This window comes from Trichoplusia ni, chromosome 5 (assembly GCF_003590095.1).
Source record: "Trichoplusia ni isolate ovarian cell line Hi5 chromosome 5, tn1, whole genome shotgun sequence".
Taxonomy (NCBI): Eukaryota; Metazoa; Arthropoda; class Insecta; order Lepidoptera; family Noctuidae; genus Trichoplusia; species Trichoplusia ni.
In genome coordinates, this window is record NC_039482.1 from 17439249 (window position 1) to 17460012 (window position 20764).

General features: G+C 34.5%; 1 protein-coding gene across 2 annotated transcripts; it reads left to right on the plus strand.

Annotated features, from left to right (window-relative positions):
- The first annotated feature begins 7449 nt into the window (after positions 1-7449).
- LOC113493789 (monocarboxylate transporter 14-like) lies at positions 7450-19923 on the plus strand. 2 transcript variants are annotated; one of them, XM_026871810.1, is made up of 7 exons: positions 7450-7596; positions 12332-12462; positions 15525-16652; positions 16734-17246; positions 17704-17919; positions 19126-19411; positions 19695-19923. In XM_026871810.1, exons 3-7 carry the CDS (start codon positions 15564-15566, stop codon positions 19877-19879), a joined length of 2289 nt encoding a protein of 762 aa, XP_026727611.1. In that variant the 5' UTR covers positions 7450-7596; positions 12332-12462; positions 15525-15563; the 3' UTR covers positions 19880-19923. The 2 variants fall into 2 exon arrangements, with proteins under 2 accessions (XP_026727611.1, XP_026727610.1); XM_026871809.1 differs by lacking the exon at positions 12332-12462.
- Positions 19924-20764: the final 841 nt, after the last annotated feature.

Sequence of the window (20764 nt, forward strand, 5' to 3'; positions counted from 1 at the left end):
TTGTTTGCTCTAATTGATTGTTTAATGTTTCCCTTGTTAGGAGTAATACAAATAATCATTTTAAAAATAATGAAAGATTCTACTTTTCATATCTTGTACGCTGATTGGCCTAAAATGCGCTTCAAAATATTTACTTAAATTTCATTCCAAAAAAGTATTTTGTAAGCATAAATATCATTTTTGATGGAAGAATGTGGAATATTAAGAAATGTCTGCCTCTTATTATTTACCTAAACATATCCTTAAAATATCTTAATGAGTAGGTAAATGTAGTATAAGGTAATATACACATTGTAATTGTAGAGAAGGATCTCGCTGAAGCATCTTATACTGTAAGACATATATTATGAATCAGTATGGAAGTGGTTGTTACATTTACTATGGTTGTTATTGTCATTTCGACTGCTTTTACACGATATTCTATAAATATTTCCCTTGTTGTTCTACCGTGCTTGTTAGTTAATAATGTAAGAACTTAGGTGTACCCCAGGGAACTGTGTTGGGTCCTTTAATTATTTGAATTTATATGAAGTACTTAAAAACCTTTAATAATTTACAATGGTTTCTGTTTAAAACCAACCAGAATTAAATTTTTATGATCTATATGAATGGGGATGTTGTGAGTTTTATTTAAGGAATGTTGAAAATTTGTCTACGCTTACACAACATTTACAACACACTAAATGTTAGAAAATGTATTTAAGGAAAATGATTAACTGGATATTATTTAAGACAGTATTACAGTGACGGTAGTGTTAGATAGTAATAACATATTGTAAGTATCGTCGTTCTTTCCCTGTGTTTGAAGAATGATGACATCCTGTCTGACGTAACTAAACGTGATTTCAAGTGAGAGTACTGTCTATAAGTCTTTTCTACGTCCTTTTCTATGTCATTTAATGTTAGTGTTATAATAGAGACTAGTTTATCGTGTGACGTCACAGTGTGAACACGGCCTTCTACAGGCATCGTTACTTTCAAAGATTTTAGGTAATGCCTTCTCACAATTGAAAGAATACTCTCACGACTTGAGATAATCGGAAATCTTCAAGTTCAGTATTCCCTGGATTGTGTCAAAGTTAGACTTAAGTAAGTATAAGTGAAGACTACTGTTACTATTATTAAAAATATTGGCTGTTTTAAATATTTAAAAATATTAAAAAATATTTTGGTGATTTCCACTTACCTTTATACTTATGCACAATTTTTAAAAAGTATTATCACTAAAAGGCTGTCGCATATCTTATTTATATTAAGGTTTAAATTATTACTCGTGTAGATAGGACCTTTTATTTATTAAGTATCGTCTTCCCTTTCACGTATGTTTTGTGATTCTTCTTCTTATTTAAATAGATTAGTGTTAAGATTGAAATATATTTATCAATGAATTAATTGGATTGCAATAATTAATTACGGAAAAAAGACAGAGAAATATAAATTAATATTGTAATTTGATTACAATCATTGTGAGATACTTATGAAAAATTTAAAAAATTGATAACTACGCTTCGATTTTAAAATCTCTTATGAAATATCCAATTAGGATTTTTGATGAATACGTAATTATAAAAGAAAATAGTAACGTTGAAACTACCTCTTCACTTGAAATTCTAAATATTGCAGATAATAAAGTATCAAATATATTAAGTGTTGTAATTATATCTGTATCGGATACTTCATATTTATTTTGGTAAAACAAATATTATCGTACTTATTAATGATCACTCTGTATAATAAGGTTTGTGTTAGTTTACATGTATAACAATAATTAAATGATAAATGTTACTTTCTTAATATATTTTCTTGACATTAGATACATAGTCAATCATTTAAAATTAAATATTATGCAATGTTAGATTAATCGTATTATAGGTGCTTAAAAATATTTTGTATCATTCAATCAAATGTATATTTTTTGAAATTTAAAATTAAGTTCCTTACACATATCAGTTCGAATTATTTCTATTAATTTAAGTGTCGTGAGATTGGCACCTATTTGATTTTATGCTATGTATAATATAGAAGGCCTTAAGGTTTTTTGAAAATAATTTATTCTTTGTAACTGTCAAGCGTTTTGCTTATAACCAATAATTGCCAAAACAATTATTTAACAGTTGCGCTGCAATTTGACGGCTCATTTAAACCACATATTAACTGATTTAATTAGCTAATAAATTCAGAAAGTTTAATAAAAGCACACTAATAAAAGTTCTTAATGCAAAACAATGCAGAAAGTCTCAATTTGGATTGAATCCAACTGCTAATTTTAGTGTTGAAACGACCATTGGTAATAGCGTAGCATTTGTAAACGCTATTGATATGATCGACTTCAAATGTTTTGGGAGTGGCGCCAAACTCACGACACTTTTGTGAAACTTTTTAGTTCTACTAGTCAAGACGCTAGACTATTTGTACAATCATTGCCGTATTATCCATAAGGCACTTTTGGCCAGTGCCTAGGGGCCCACTATGAGCACAGCACTCCCGATAAAACAAAGAAAAAAAAACAGGGCTTGTAAAAATTCCTAAATTTCGTTGTTGTGGTATGGAAAAGGGGGCCCCGAAACGAACTGTGCCTAGGGGCCCCGAGATGGTTTATCCGGCCCTGCTTACAATCAAATTATTGTTAAAAAGATACTGAACTACTGACGTTAATATTTAAATCCTTAGGAAGGATAAAATAGTTCATTTCTTTTCAGGATTTCGTAATTTAAAATGTATTCTGACTTAGTTAATTTAGTCTCAGTTTAAAACCTTCACCCTTTTATTTTTATTTAAGCCTGTGTAGACAACAAACAATCGATTTGCAAAATAGTAATTTTACTTTCAATCAAACAAGTTTTTTTTTTTCTTTTTTATTTAGCGTCTTATTTGATATAGATTTGGATTGATTTTTCGATGTTACCGCTGATTATTAATTTACTGTATGTACCTATAAATATTTTAGGAAATTCTTGAGAGGTCATCGGGTAATAGAAATAGTAATATAATTATTATTGTTGCAACAGTACTATGTTTGAACTAATTTAAGTAAAACAAGCTAGTACGTTTGACGTAGTTAAAGCTTAAAGTTACAAGTTATGTGATGGAATTGCAATTATTATTGAATGATGGCAACGGATTTCAGGAAAAAAAACACAATTCCAGGGGAATGAATCCTTTTTTGTGATGAAGCATTTAGTTCCTTTGACGAAAAGTTGGACAGATTAACAGTTTGATGATACAATGATCAAAGAAGGGACTTAAACAAAAAATAATTCAGTTTTAAGGATTGCCAAGAATAAAATGTCAAGCCCAAAAAAAACTAGAGCAAAAACAACATTTGAATTTTAAATTAGTAAATTATACGATTTACATTAAAAATTAATTATAGGCGCGATAATATCGATCAAATATTTAAATATTGATACTTACCTAACAAAACTTTGGCTGTGAATGAAAACTACTTATCATATTAAATGTAATAATAAAGTCTACAAATAAGATACTACTGTCTATTATCAATTAATTCCCGATGGCCTCAAAGTAAAACAAAATAGATTTTGTTGGAGAATTTTAAAAATGTCGCTGAGTGATGAAAACAGATATTTATTGCACAAAATTGAGCTGTAACTGCCAACATAAAGAATTATCGTACCTTACAAAATAGATATAAATAATTATAATTTTGTAAATCTATTAAGGAGGTCGTATAGTTCAATGGCCGGTTTGACAAATCAAATGATTGTTTCTGTATTTCACTGAGCGGCATTATATATATACCTGACTAAGTATTAATGATAACATATATGTTTAGATATTCATGTAATATATAGATTATTTTCGTGTTTACTGTAGTCTGTGTTACCCTAGTTTACGGCCGGTGAGAGCATTGAAACCTTTTTATTTCGGTATATGAATCTGGGGGGCTACCACAATTTTCAGAAAGTAAATGTTCCAGTTGTGAAAAGGACACGTCTCATACGCAGCAGTATGATAGGTAGCAGCAGGGTGATAGGCTCATAACAACAAGTCTTAGTGCCTCTTGAGAGGCGATGGCAGGCCCTCTGGTGCCCAAAGCCAGAGTCGCGCAGAGCATGCGCGAGAGATCCCGCAGCTCCAGTTCAGGCAGTAGATATGGCCCGAGGTGTTTTTAGGCGGTGAGAGTCCGGCCGCCGTGCCCTCGACGTGGGTTGGAGTCATTAGCGTTTCACCCCGAAATAAAAGAAAAAAACGTCGCCATGTTGGCCTACCTTATCTCCTGAAGTAAAACCGTTCTAGTTGTAGAGCAAAAAGCTCTACGCTGTGTAAACAAGCTGTTATATCTTCTAATACTCTAAACAAAAATGATTTGTTTGTTTACAATGTTATTTGAGAAGTTGCAGATACTGAAAAAGCTATTTTTAGATAACACTTGCATTTTTATGATTGATTAATCATCTCATCCCCTTTGTTCGTAAGGAAAAAATTGAACAATGTTTTGAAAATGGAGTTTATTTTTCTCGCCTTCAATTCATACTTAACAGCCAGCCGTGAGTAGCTTCTCTGTGAATATGACGTATTATATTTCGTCAACTAACTATACAGGGCAGTGCACAAAGAAAGCAAGACACTTAAAACTTAAAAGCGACCGTTTAATAAGTATTGTTTCTAAATATTACGGCTAACATCCTGACAAAAGATTTTAGCTCAACAAAAATTAAGCCTGGAGCTATTCTGTCTACTGAATAGGTATTAGTTTCTCCCTATCAATTTTGGGAACCTACAAAATGTATTCATTTCATTACAGTGATGTTTTATTTATGAGGCTGTTATTCATTAGCTGATGAAATTCAATAGACTTGGACATTATGATAACAAAATGGTGTCTTTTGGGCAAAACATTGTCTTAAATAACGGTTATGTACTACGAAAAAAGGTATTTGTTTTGAAGGTATTATGAGATTACGCTCAGTGAAATAATTTAATTAATAAATAACTAAAGAGTTATTTACTTAATTATGTTATTTATTTCACGTAATTAACGCGTATAATTAAATACATCTCTAGGTGTTTGCGAATTAATAACGGGTCCCGCAACAATGTTCTGAGCACAAGGTTTGGGCAGCAAGGCAAGTACAACAGACAAATAAGAATGCTAACGGTCTCTTAAAGTACGACAGTTTCGGAAGCAACGCGTACACGTAGAACGATGTCTCCTCAATACTCAATACTCAATACTCAATATTTTTATTGCACTCCATATGTTCAACAGGTGTTACATAATATAAGTATAGTACACTATGGACCCTGTAGGGCACGGCAATGTAGGAGAGAGGAAGATGCTAACTTTATTTAGATTATGTATCATAGATTATTTTTATTTATTAAGTGGTTGTTTTATTCTATTTATTTTGTAATGTTATTATTTTTATCTATGAGAATGTTACTATATATATTGTATAGAGGTTCCTCCTGTGCTAGTATAATTACAACTGTATGGCTTTAGTCAGACGAATCGCATTTGAACTGTAATCCAAACGCAAATTTCAGTTTGAACGCAGTTGACACGACTGCAATAGAACTGCCAACCAAACGTGCAGTTCAATTGCAATCGGCGTGCTTTCAGACTGTACATATTATGGTTTGCAGTGTCAACTGCATACTAACTGAACTTGAACCGCAATTTGCGGTTCTATTGCAGTTGATATGCGGTCCGTCTGTCTAAAGCCTTAACGGCTTAGTTTAAGAAGTGCTGGACTCCTTGTAAGTCTGGTGTATAAACGCGTAACAAATCAAAAAGTTTAACTAGGCGACTGCTCTGAAATCCTTTTCCAGAAACTGTGTAAAGTTCATCTTGGTCTTACTATCGGATGATTAGAAGTGTGTGTATTCTGCGAATTTCAAAAGGTTTCAATGTACCCACCTGGCCGTATCCTCACCACTGTCGTTGTTAAACTGCCTTCCTTATTGTTGTACCCTTCAAAATAAAGTTGTTATTGTAAAGTTTCATTGTGTGTTTTATTTACGTAGGACCATTTCGTTTATGCGATCCTCCACTGTTATGGGCCTGTTTAGAAGGTTATTTGATTGCTCATAAACTGAAGAATCAACTGGTCAAGTGCAAGTCCGACTCGCCACACTAAGTAGCCAAAAAATTGACAAAGGAAAAAGAAATCTGTTAGATGAGGGTGGGTAATTAATTATTTATGTATAGTGTACTTACAGCTTAAAAGATAAAACTTAATAAATAAACAACCATACTTGTCATTATTGTCACCTAACAAATATGTGGCCACTTGGCTTAATAATATAGTTTCCTTCACTGGAGGTTCACTGGTGGATTACCACCTCGGTAATCCACCTCATAAGGAAAGAATTTGGAATAAGAACGCATGGGTAACAAACCATGGGTATTTTCCTCTAACCTTTATAATGTCCCTAACGATAAAATTAAAATTATCACATCCGGTACTCAATTAGGTAGCCACTACTAGGTTATTGTTAAAAATAAAACAATGCATTATAGCAGTCCGTTTCCTTATTTGTCCCATGTAAATATGGGTATCATGGAAACAAACTTGTTTCAAGAATTTTTAATAACCTTAAAATTGTTTTATTTTATTTGGCAACTTTATTCAGCCAGGCCGAATTTAATTTAAACCTCTAGTCAGGGCGCCAAATTAAACACAAAAAAAAAAACAGTTTAATAACATGCACATTTACAGCTGAATTATGAATCTGAGAAACTTGCAAAAACCATGTGATCTTCGTTTTGTGATGTAAAGAACAGCTAAAACCTATTTTAGTAAAATTTATTACTCTATTTTATTGCACAGTAATTAAAGATCGGACAATCACCCATCCATGGAATATTACCCATTAGACAGCTCGTAATCAATGAAAGATAACACACCCTGTTCATATAGACCATTTTATAAACCGATGTAATCCCACACTTATCTACGTATTATCAAAATTGGTCTAGCATTTAATGATATGATTTTAAATGATAATCATTTCAAATATTGTAACTTAATTATGTTCTTGCAACTGTTTGCTGATGCGGTCTTTTAGTTTTTTTTTTATCGGAATCAGGTAGTTTGGCCATACGCAGTCGGTGCACGATGAATTGCTATGCTATGCATTCTCCTCCGATAAAGTGGGTGACAACGACGATTCCGACGATAAACTAAAATACATACCTATATATTTACACTTTTAATATGTATATTGATTAACAGTAGTTTACATATTTTAGGTGTCAACGTACAGAAAAGCTTCAAGTAATTGCTGCTGCCAGACGATTCACCTGACAATATTGGCTACATAATAGCCAACGACAAGAAATACCATATCATACAGCCATAGCTTTTGCATTCGAATTTTAAGTTTACTATTCCTCTACCATGCGTAACCATTAACACTATTCTTCCCTCTCGCTCACTCTTACTATTCGGTTGGTTCATTCTGATTTCTGATTAGTCAGTGTCGATCTGTCAGTCTCGCGGTACGCGCTGCGTTGGCGTGACGCGTGCCCAAATGTTTTGTTGACAAATTATTTATAGCTCCGAAACTTAAAACACATGTGTAAACAGTGATATGTGGAATAATTGGATTTGTCTTTTATAAAAAACTGTAAGTTAATTCAACTTTTATTCATATTGTTTGTTTTAAAATTATGAGGTAACTATAATCTTGATCAAAGTTTGTGATTAAATTTGGGGGTTATGCATTTAATTTATAAAGATTACATTATTTTAGGGTTATGATAATGCATTTACCTATAAATATGGAGTGTTATGGAATCAAATAAGAACATGGTATATTGACCTTAGTTGTGTAGAAACTTATTACGGTTGGAATATTATTATATTTATGTTGTTTAAATTTCTGACTCCTTATTTAGGAATGTTTGAATGGCTCACGAAAAACTAGGTACATATGTGAAGTAGTCCTGTCCTCAGCTCAGCTTGCTTACTATAATTATTATCTCGTGTAACATTATTTAGTTTTTATCATCATCGCGTGACACATTTACTATATCTTTGTGCCTACTTAAATGTAGTATTAATCGTTTAAAAGCAGAGTGTTCGGTAAACATTTCATGAGATATGATAAATGACTTCATTTTTACAGAATTCATGCGATTTTTTAAATCGTTATTAGCATTAGGTACATAATAATTCATATTTTTTGTCAAGTCTATAAGTATTTATGATATTTTATATCATAGTTTTGTGTGCGACTAATAGATACATTGAAAAGTGCGATATTATTCATCCCAATACATAGTACTCAATGTTGTATACAATTTAGATACATATTTGTATATAAAGCGTCCTTTCACAAACAAAAGCACAAGTTGCGTCTACAGAAATAGCTACAAGCTTCTAGATTAGACGAATCGGTACCTAAAGGCACAAAGAGAAAGGCAGAGAGAGGGAGTCGGGAGTAAGAAACTCGGCACTCTTTCCTCACAGACAATACAACTGGTTCCTTTAGGTTCGACGGCCTTACAAACACTTCACTATACTACGCAATTATTCTCATAAGTCTAAGTTTACTGTTCTGTCAAACTGTCCAATGTCCAAAGACAACGGACCTATAATGACACAAGTTTGTAGTACAGTTTTATTTAACAACTAGCTTTTCGCCCGTGGCTTCGCCCGCTTCGAGGTCGGTTATATCGCGTTTCCAAGAGAACTCTTCAAAAGTCCGGGATAAAAACTATCCTATGTCTTTCTCAAGGTCAACTCTATCTCTGTTCCAAGTTCAGTGGTTTAGACATAAAGCGTAACAGACAGACAGAGTTACTTTCACATTTATAATTAGTAAGGATCCAAGCTGAGGACTAAAGTTAGCAAAGACTAAAATTATAGTCAAATATCAAATGGAGCGTAAAAAAAATTATAACTATACGGAGCTTTTATGCTGAAGTGATTCTTGTTTCGCGTATTACGAGTAACTAGGTACAAGCCCATTATGTTTACCAACATAATGAAATCAGATAATCCCACTATCCCACTTCCTACTAATATTTTAAACGCGAAAGTAAACATATACATATGCATGTATGGATGTTTGTTCCTCTTTCACGCGAAAGTCACTGAACGGATTTCTATAGACGAAACTAGGTACACGGATAGTTTATAGCCAGCATAATTTTCGGACTTGACTTGCTGCATTTCAGACATTCCAGCTGACATTCCATTTGCATATGCTTTAAATATTATGGATGCGACCATGGTATCGCAGCGTGTCTATTGAGATGTATAACTATGCGCGCATCGGTCATGGACCTATTTCAATTAAAGTGACGCATGGTAATGTTTGCAATATAGACACACAGCAATTGATGCGTCTGGCGAGTCTATTAATAGCAGTAATCAGTCAAATCAATCAAAGTGATGGATCGTCATGTTCAGTGAAATATATTAATGTAACTATGATACCCAAACAGGCAACAATTCCTTCCTAGGCATGAACTAGCAAAGATTCTCTCTTCACTGACACTATTTCCTCTACAATACTGAAATTAATCAAAAGTATTAGTTTACTGCTTAGCATAGTGCAAACTTGGTTTAAATTTTTAAAGAATTAGCTAAAACGATGTCAATGATCACGATTTATCGCGCGTCTGACCTTGAAAATACGGTAGTCACTCTTATATTATGTAAATACTATAAATAGTAATACTCTTATTTGCAGCTGTTACTGATAGTAAACGTTTTACATAAAATGTATTAACATTGAAGATTAAGTTGAGCCTTTGGCGATGTAGAAAGGAGGATGTGAGAAGTAGGTATGTGACCTTCAGTTTCGGCTTCATGGAAAATAACATTATTTTTCGCCATTCAAACTTGAATCTTTTCCCGTAATCTTATGACATTCGTTTCTAATAAGTGGTGTAGTTCTATATCGACAAACGAATTATTAATTTGGACGAAGACCGCAGTCTAAAAAACATATTTTTTTTATACAGTGGTGTGTTTACAATTGATTTCTCCTTTCCTTTCCTCCTCTAAGCGTAAAGCATAAAACTATAAATTAGCCATAAGATTGAATCGTTTTTCGTAGATACCTTCGATTATTTATGACTTTTTATGCCCTGACGAATGTCGTCTTTGCCAAACTTTATACTGGTTAAAAATAGTCTCCCAGGAAAAACAAGAATAAGTTAGCTACACTCTCCAAAACAACTTCATTACTAGGAAGTGCAAAAGCGACAGAAAACTCTTTATCAAGCATTGATTGTCCAAATATTTAGATTTAGATTAAATTATAGCAGGTCGGGAGTTCAAGTTGAACATCACGTTATAATAAATAGTTAATTAGTGACGTCATAAAATCATACGGGTAGACGCTGATCGGGATGAGAGGTAGATTTTGAATATACTGAGATTAAAGTATGTAGTTAAGTTAACTGTACTAATAGGCCGATGACCCTAAAAGAAAACTGCTATAAGTAGTAATCTATCTTAATGTTTTACTAATATTATAAACGAGAAAGTTTGGATGTATGGATAATTGTTCCTCTTTCACGCAAAAACTACTGAACGAATTAAGATAAAACTGCCTACACAGACATTTTATATCGTGGATCAAAACATAGGATGGTTTAAACCCGATTTCATGTTCCTGTGGGGTCATTTTCGATTTGTCACGGGTGGCCCCGCGGGCAACAATTAGTTTTTTTAATAGATTAATATAATTCGATTTGATTTGACATGTTTCTTCTTTTGTCCTTTTTGAACCTGGGCCGCGTTATACCTTTAAGACATACTAGCTGGACGTCGGAAATCGACCAAGGTCTGAATCTCAGAAAAGCACTGACCTAATTTTTTACATAATTCTGTAACAAATCGTCGAGGGCTATTTTTAAAACTAAAATAACATGTCTAATACTGTTTATCCGTTCGTAAAATACATAAATCAGTCAAATTCTAAAACTTTTAACTAATCTCGCACACCTACAGATGTATATGATTCATCAGTATAAGCATGATGTTTTCTATTTATAGCCAAACTATTTGCATAATTTATTGTGAGGTTAGAATGCATGGAAATTAATGTTTCCATGTGTGTAATCATGACGTCATGTCATACACGTATTATCACTACATAGTATAAAACAAAGTCGCTTTTTCTGTCATGTGTCATGTCGTATGTCCCTATGAACGCTTAAATCTTTAAAACTACGCAACGGATTTTGATGCGGTTTTCAACAATAGATAGAGCAATTCTTGAGGAAGGTTTTAGTGTATAATAAGTTTAGGTTTTGTGTAAACTGACAATATTACAACGATATTAGTTAAACATGTCGGAAAAAATTAAGCCATTCGAGAGCTTTCCTCGAGAACGCTGCCAAAACCTTTTGAGTTACAACAAAACTATGTATGGCGGGTTTGTACCTCTTTAATAAATCTACAAAAAAGTCCGCGGTGGTATATGTCTATCTTCCAAGGATAACCCACAATAACCATTTTTATGTGTTTTCTTAATACAGTAAAATTATGGGTTATTTACGAACCTATTTTTAACAATACAGTATTAATCCTTATCCTAATAAATAAGTTAGATATATTATACATGTAATATAGAACAAAATTGACTTTTACACTACACCAAAAAAGTGAATAGGTAATGAGTTATCGTAATATTAAAATCTCCGCGCGAGAAATTAAAAATCGATGAAACGTAGCGAAGATATCGTTGGCATCTATATACTAATATACTTATATATACTAATATATAAAGCTGAAGAGTTTGTTTGTTTGTTTGTTTGAACGCGCTAATCTCAGGAACTACTGGTTCAAATTGAAAAAATATTTTTGTGTTGAATAGACCATTCATCGAGAGAGGTTTTAGGCTATATATCATCACGCTGCGACCAATAGGAGCGAAGAAAAAGTCATAACTTATATCTTCTAACCACGCAGACGAAGTCGCGGGCAACAGCTAGTACATTATAACACTTGATAATTAATGTAGTAAACAAAGTAGCTTCGTATTTATTAGATCTAGACTTTTTCGTTAGACATTACCCTTTCCTACCAGTCGATACCGGCCGATGTAACTTGGCACTTCGGAAAGTGGCAATAGCTTGTAGATCTGTATCTAAATTAAATAACAGTTTTTACTGTGACATTATATTTTGGTGGGAAACTGTTAGGTAATATAATAATATTGGTCCACTTATATAATTGTTGATAATAATAATTAATAAGTTCATTATCACAATCACGACGGCGGCGTCGAGTCGTAAAATTTATCACTTTTTAATCTAATATATACACAATTATTACGCGAGATAAATATAATATTATTATCTAGAGTAATAATTCTAACAAATGTTATTATTTATTTGCAGCAATTGTTTGTTACGTCACCATGTCACAGGTACAATATTAATGACTGCCATACAGAGCACGTTAACAAGAAAAGGAGAAAGGTGACGAATGCCCAAAAAGTAAAAACCAGTCTAAAAAAACATACTTTCCCGTAAGTAATTACATATCGATCAATGTTTTTGTAACAACATCGCTTAGTACCATTATAAAGTATTTTAACTACTACACTGGTATGTGTTTTTAATATTATAGTAAATGCCCATTAACACCTTTAAAAAATACACCTATTTGATCACATAACATACACATTTTATCATCCACTCAGAAAAAACCTAAGTATGAAACTTGGCTAACAATTAGAGCAATTTTTTATAAAAATCTTTGAGTCTCATTAACTGGTTTTTAACTCATAAAACCATGAATAAACAGGCTTCAATTTAAGCCTGTTTATTCATGGTTACCTAGTACAATTACTAGGTAATATATGGAATAATTAATATAATTCATTATTTTAAAACACATTATGTTATTAAATCAAATATACGTTATCACGTTAAATTGAACCTTCGATACAATTTAATGCAGTACGCTTTATTACATTACCGATATATACCTACCTTCTCATAAAATTACTGTGAACGCATGATTATCACCTCCATTCAACGATAAATACGAATACTAGTAAATGACGTATGTTTGTAATTGTAATGTATGTGTGTTTGTCATTACGTCACGCTTCAAAATAAGGGGTATTTCGGTCATTCCGCGTCAGCTGTGATAGTTAGCGGCCAGATGGTGATACATCGGTTGTGTTTTGGAATTTCCGCCTATAAAATGACAAACTTTCTTTGTGAAATATAGTTAAAAAAATATACACTTCGCGTTCTTTGCCCGAAGGGGACATAAGTAACTATACATATTACGGAATCTCCACTATCCGTCCGTACGTCACCAGGGCCCGCTATTTAAAATGACCGATGAATGAATGAAAATTAGATCAAATTGGCACTATTCGTATCATTTTTAGCATTTTCCGAACACAATAATTGGAAATTCAGTACGTGGCAGAAGACTCATGGTCAATACAATGAGTTTCCAATTATTATGTTAGAAAAATGCATACAGAATAGGAATAGTTTTAGAATTAAACGAATTGCCGTTCATTCGTCGGCCATTGCAAAATAGCAAAATCGGGGGCCAAGCTGTATGTAGTGAACCGTGACAGCTAGACAGCTTTTAGATTTAACAGATGATGTATTTCTGATGCCCATATAAGAACAAAAACGAAGATCGAGTAGGTGACAAATAAACTTAGCCTACAAATTTATTTGACACATATTTAACCTATTTTTAGAGAACCCGAAAGCCAGTGAAAACCAGTCAAGTGTGAATCGGTCATACATGACTGGTCTTTCTGCTCAAACGGCAAAAGCAATCTCTTAACATTTGGTATGGTATAGTAGAATAGAATAGGATTAACGTTGGAAACTGGAAACAATATTCCAGTATTATAGCAGGAAGGCAAAAGTTCAAATTCCAGCATTATACTTAGCCCAGGAGAAAGTTGATTATTAAAATTATAAGAGCTACATTCATAGCGCGGTCGTTATATAGCGGGGTAAGGTCGAATGGCGATTACTATAATCTTCTTTAAAGTTGATTTTCTAGACCATTTTGAAAATCGTCATTAGCGAAGACAGTAGACAAAAAAGTACTCGCGAGAGTCTTTGAAACTTATAAAACACTACCAAAGATGGAACAATGGAAACCCAATGGGGGTACTTCAATTTACTAACTAAATACTATTGTGCTATCGAGTACTAAAAACGAAGGATACGTTACAAGGGATAGCTGTTGTTCAGTTAGAGTAGAGGACAAACCCAAAGATCAGTTTAATTCGTTTGTGTTAATGTTTCTTTCTTTGATTTCCACGAAGTATATGATAGAATATAAAGTCCTCCTTTTATTTAGGTTCCCAAGGTAAGCTAAGCTTAATTTGGAGGTTGCTCTAATATCATATAGGCTGATCCAGAAATAGTTTCACCCCTAATAGTTTTTCTTGAATTTCGTCGACAGCATTTATTCTTATTTATCACTACGTTGCTCCCACGGGACAGCGTTGACTACTACATTAGACTTTTCTGTTATTCTACTGTGAACCTATTGTCAAATTACTGTGAACGTGCAAATAAATATTTTTTCATCGAATTTTAAATAAATTAGAAGAAAAAGCTAAAAAACAATCACCTCATAAAATTTTCCTTATTCGTTTGATTAGATATGAGTATACAATGCAGAATAAACATGTGTGTAGCGTATGTAGAATGTAGTTTTCATAAATTATTTATTAGGTAATAGTAATTAGGGAACATAAGGGAAGTTCTTAAAGTCATACAACATGACTTAGTTGTGAAAGCCTGACAGCATGATACACTGAATATAGCGGCATCTCTTTCCGTAACTGCAATCTTTTTGCTAATAATACTAAAGTTGGAGGAGACTGCAATCGTCACAATGATGACAATTAAGAAGTTTTTATACGAAGGAAAATAAGGTCAGCCATGACATGACTGTTCATTGATGACGTCACACCACGATTATACAAACTACACGGACGATAACGACGTCAAGGATAGCTCATTGTATATCTGCACGTATTGTACATAATGTATTACTGTAATGGTCGTTCATATTAGGGATGGTTCATAGGTACAGATAGATTCACTGCGAATAAATCGCAAATACATTTAAAGTTATTCCGTTGCAGCTGGCGCTGACTGCCACTTTCCCATCAATGTTATAATACAAATTCAAATCAGTCTCAAATTCAGCATAGCTTGTATTATAAGTACTAGACAACTAGTAAATATAGATTTCTAAAGACATACATACGTATACTAGACTATCACCTAGACATAGATCAAATGATAGTGCTCATCAAACAAACATTTGTCCTGGGTGGAAATCCAACCCACGACCTCCGGTTTAGCAGTCAAGGCCATAAACCACTAGAACAACACTGGCACACTGGCTTGATTAAAACAAGAAAAAATAACAATTAATAAAAAAATTGTGTGTATTTTTGATTTTAACAATGAAAGGGAATTTGCCTAGGAAAAAATGCTACCAAAACAAACATTGATCAATATTCTGTTTGCTTTCAAATGTATATTTTAATATGTAATAATTGTTGTCTTATTCCATTCTTTTCAGGTCTTGTAGGTCTCAACGTTATGCAATAACTTAGAAACAATGGTTGAGAGTGAAGATAAGAATCCCCAAGATGAATCGAACAATAAAACAAACGGAAACAACAACACAGATATTAACACAATTAACTCCATTAAATCAGAATCTAAAGAAATAGTTGCGCACTATACAAGGGACGAGTCTGAGTCACCCGTTGAAAGGGTGAAGTTCGAAGGACTTGATGACAATGATAGTATATGTTCAGATAGTGATAATGACAAACTGCCGCCGATCCCAGACGGAGGGTGGGGATGGGTCGTCGTGGCTTCAGCATTCATCGTGTCAGCGTGTGCCGATGGCTTAGCCTTCTCCTTCGGTCTACTACACGCAGAATTCACTACTTACTTCGAAACCACGCAATCGAAAACCTCTCTCATTGGCAGTCTGTTCATTGCTACTCCGCTATTAGCAGGACCAGTAATGAGTGCTTTAGTAGATAGGTATGGATGCCGAATTATGACGATGATCGCTGGAGTCCTCTCCACGATCGGATTTTTGTTAGCTGCTGTAAGTAACTCAGTGGAAATGTTGTGTTTGACATTTGGTTTCATAAGTGGGTTAGCTATGGGCATCTTGTATGTCACAGCTGTAGTATCGGTCGCGTTTTGGTTTGACAGGAGAAGAAACTTAGCAGTTTCATTAGCGTCTTGTGGAATAGGATTCGGTACTCTTATTTATTCACCAATGACTCATTATTTCTTAGAAATATACGATTGGAGAAATACAATTATTTTATTAGCTGGTACCTTACTTAATATGTGTGTATGTGGAGCGTTAATGAAGAATCCTGAGTGGTTAGAAATTAAACAAAAGCGAGAGAGAAAGCTCTCAAAGGCGAGATCAAGGAAATCGTCTAGCGCTGGATCAATTTCTTCGAGGTCAATTGGAGGAGAATCGGCGTATTTAGACTCTGATGAATTAAAAACACTCCTCCAGAGTGGAAAGAGTCCCGAATATATATTAGCAACATTAGCCACAAGTATAGCGGAAGCGGAAGAACTAGAAGCAACTACGCAAATGAATGCAGAACAATCATGTAAGCGAATGCACTCAGCCATACATTTGCCAACGTTCATTCAACAGAATGAAAAGGTACGTCTAAATAGCTTCATGCTTTTATAGTCAACATTGTCTACATCAATTTAGTAATCAATCAAAACTCTTTTGTTATAGGTCCCAACAGAAGTTTTAGAAAAGTTAATGACGAACAAACGACTGTACAACATAATACTCCAAAACTACTCAGACGTGATAACACGTCGTCATTCAGAAACCAATCTGAATGTAGAAAATACAGAAAACGTGGGCGAACCCGCAAAGCTAGCAGTAGAAGTTAAAGCAAAGAAACCTAAAGAAGGTGGCGATGAAGTGAAGAAGGCAGAAAAAGAAGTTAAGGATATCAAGACTGAGGAATCAAAGTCAAATACTAACATAAACTCGACCAAACCGAAGCTTGTTGCGAAGGATTCGAAAACACCACAGCCGCAGCCACAACAGCAGCCCAGTTGGTTCAAGCAGATCTCAACAGATCATCACTACTTGAAAGATGTGCCATTATACAGAAACACTATGATGCACAGAGGTGCCATGATGTCCATCACGAGATATAAGCTGAAGTCCTCGTCTCTACCAGATATTTACAGGAATTCTACTTGGTCGCTTTACTCTGAATCTGATATTGAAATGGTAAGTTCATCATCGTATTATTAAGAAGTAGAAGTATTGGTTTATTTTAAAACCTCTGACAGAACTTGAATATGTGACTACTGATTTAACGAATGCGTCTCCTACACGTTTATGTTTGACCGCAGCTCTACTCATGCACGCTTCTCGCAAGATAACACTGAACCAGGACTTGCCTGCCAAACGGCACAGCGAGAGGGTTTTTGCTTTCGATAGTTTATGAAAGGATGGCTTTCATAAACCACACATGTCATAGTTTAGTATTTGTCGTGTAGCGTTGTGCAAAAGTGACATATTACATATAGAAACATATCAACCAATTTACAAGCCCATAATGCGCCAGCAAAACTGTCGTCAAACATGCATGAGACTACCAGCTCAAGACCCTAACACTCGTAACAAGTCTTAGAGCAACATTTCAAAAGCGTTCTCCGTCTTTAACATAGCTTTTCTATTACAGAGATGGTATCACCGCATGGGACAAGCACTGGCATCAATGTTCGATTTCAAAATGTACACGGAGTTCCATTTCCTGATGTTCAACCTTTCTTCCCTGATTCTGTCCGTCTGGTTCATCGTTCCATACTTCTTTCTCACATCTTATATGAACGAGTTGAAGATCGAAGGTGGGCCTTTGATGACAGCTATCATTGGAGTCGCCAGCAGTATTGGGATTGTAAGTAGATAGTTAGCTGTTTTTGTAGCTCAAGTAAATTTATCGATCACGTTTCTGTTAGACGTAATGTCATACATAGATTATTATTTGATTAAAAGGTAACTAATTAGTTAATCAATATTGGATAATCATTGCGAAAACAGAATTGAAATCTCCTGTGATCTCAATTCCCAGAACACGGTTTACTAGCAAGTGACGTCACCAGACCCAATTCTCATTTTTGATGCGTTATATCAATCCTCGTATTTTCATGAAATTGATAAAATCAAAAATACGTATCAAATATATTTTTTGAAATTTATTTGACAGCCTAATTACTTATTTTGAGACGTATAATAAGTAGTAAGTAAGTAGTCGTAGTCAATAACAAATGTACTGGAATTTTAGTGCAACAAAGTTTATTTAGTTGAGTGTGATAAATAAAAGTATATTAGAACATCACGCGACTTGTCATGTAATACAATGATGATGTGTGAGTCATGCGTGATGTATTATAACCAGGATGTGAGTCCGCTACACAACTGTAACCCCTTTTAATCGACTGCAAAATGGAGGATCCATTTGTATGTATGCTAGTAGGCTTTTGTCAGAGATTTTTTGTTTAATGCGGCGTAGCTGCCCTTTTAATTACTTAACACCTGCTATAAAAAAGAAAATACATTTTGTACAGTTATCTATAACTAGCTGTTGCTTGCGACTTCGTCCCCGTGGTTAGTTATGATTTATACCTGCCCTGCTTTCTTCACATTTTCCATTGTATCTTCGCTCCTATTGTGTGATGGTTAATAGCCTAAAGCCTTCCTCGATGAATGGTCTATTCAACACAAAATAAGAATTTTTAAATTTGGACGAGTAGTTCCTGAGATTAGCGCGTTCAAACAAACAAACAAACTCTTCAGCTTTATATATTAGTATATAGATATATAGATGTAAACGCTCTACAATTTGGTACATTTTGATTTAGTCATCATCATCACCCGCATGAGTATTAAAAACATTATCTTGCTGCCATATGGGTGTTATTCCAAACTCTATTACAATTTCGTTTGATAAGTCTACGTGGAATAGCATACCGTAGTCATAAATGAAAGTCAAAATGTACGGGCATTTCTTTTCGGAATCAAAAAGAGCAATTTCAATAGCGTTAGCAGTCTGGGAAAGTTAATTAGTTTATTGGCCTTGTTCTGATGATGTTGTAATCTCTAGGTGGCCTTAGGCTGGGCCGGAGACCAGCCATGGGTGAACGTCACAAAGACTTACGCCGTCTGCCTGATCATCTGCGGCCTATCCGTCGCTATGTACCCTCCCTTCATCACCAACTACTGGGCGCTGACCGTGATCTCAGCTGTCTTCGGACTGTCCTTCGCTAGCTCCTACTCCTATACGCCCACGATTCTGATGGAGCTGATGCCGATCGATCACTTCACAGTGGCGTATGGATTGATCCTGTTGAGTCAGGGTATTGGACATCTTGTTGGACCGCCGATTGGAGGTAAGAAAATATAATTTCTTGTATCTATTATGAAATTATGAAGAATTATTAATTTCGTCTCTTAGTGAACTAGTGCAGGATTAAGTTCAATGCCACTGCATACTCTTGCGTTACCCATCGATCAGAAGAATGATCATCGTCAAATTCTGATCTAAGCTGTCAAAGCGATTTTTATGCTGTTTTGGGCATATGGTGTTACCTGAAATAATATCAGTCAATAAATAACACTTGAAATCCATCAAAATTTCTTGTTACGTCACGATGTTTATTTTGTGATTCCCAGGAATGCTGTACGATCTCACGGGGTCTTGGGACCTGACATTCTACATGGGAGGACTGTGGCTGGTTGTTTCAGGCCTTTTTGTGGGCGTTATCGCATACACGAAGGATATGCGTTTGTGTGGGTCGTCCCCTCTCATGAAGGAAGCAGAAGAAGCAAGGAATGAAAATGAAGCTGCAGACGTATAAGGAACTTATGAGATTATGAATAAAGATCATTTTTAAATGTTAAATTTTATTTTATTTATTTTTTCTGCCGCTTTTGAGCGTCAGTCAGACTGTTTTATCTGTATCTAGATAGGAAGAGGATCTGACGTGTATGATAAATTGCTATGCATTCCCAGGCATAAATTCCCAGACTCATAAAGAGCCTGACACTCGCCACTTCCTCCCCTGAGGAGGTGGGTGTCCATGATGAATCCCTGACCAAAGCGTATGACCAAAAAAGACAGTGGTTTTCGTTTGAGGGCTTCCTAACAATAATTTGGTTGTCCGTGAACTGGCTCTGACTTTGTCACTAATCGAGAACAGCCGTGTGCCACGCAGACAGGGGATAAAGACTGATATTTTTTATTATTATTACAACCTTGTCATGTAACATTTAATCCCACAATGAGGTCTAATCAAGTGTTGTTTAGGCAATAATTAACGCAATTGGGCGATGTCCACACACCAATTTAGGCATTAATTACGGACAATCATATCTCTATTAAAAACACTGATCCACACTGCGTCTGTTTATAGTTTAATCACCAATCTGCTTGAACTCAATGAAAACTAATTTACAGCCGTAACAATATTTAAAAAATATACACATGAGTCTGAAATTTTGTTTCTGATTCGTTAAGTAACTGCCTTCCTGTGAAATGTTGTGCCATGTGTGACGTTGACGTTGATGCATTTAGATAGATGTTAATTGCGTTATTAAAGGCCTTGACTATTATCATCACTGTAGCTCAGGAGAGCTAACTGTGAAAGACTACTATCTCCGCTTGTTATCTGAGGATTTAACACAGGTACACATTTTTCTTCAGTTTAATCGTAGATACAGACCACTTTTATTCACCATTCATG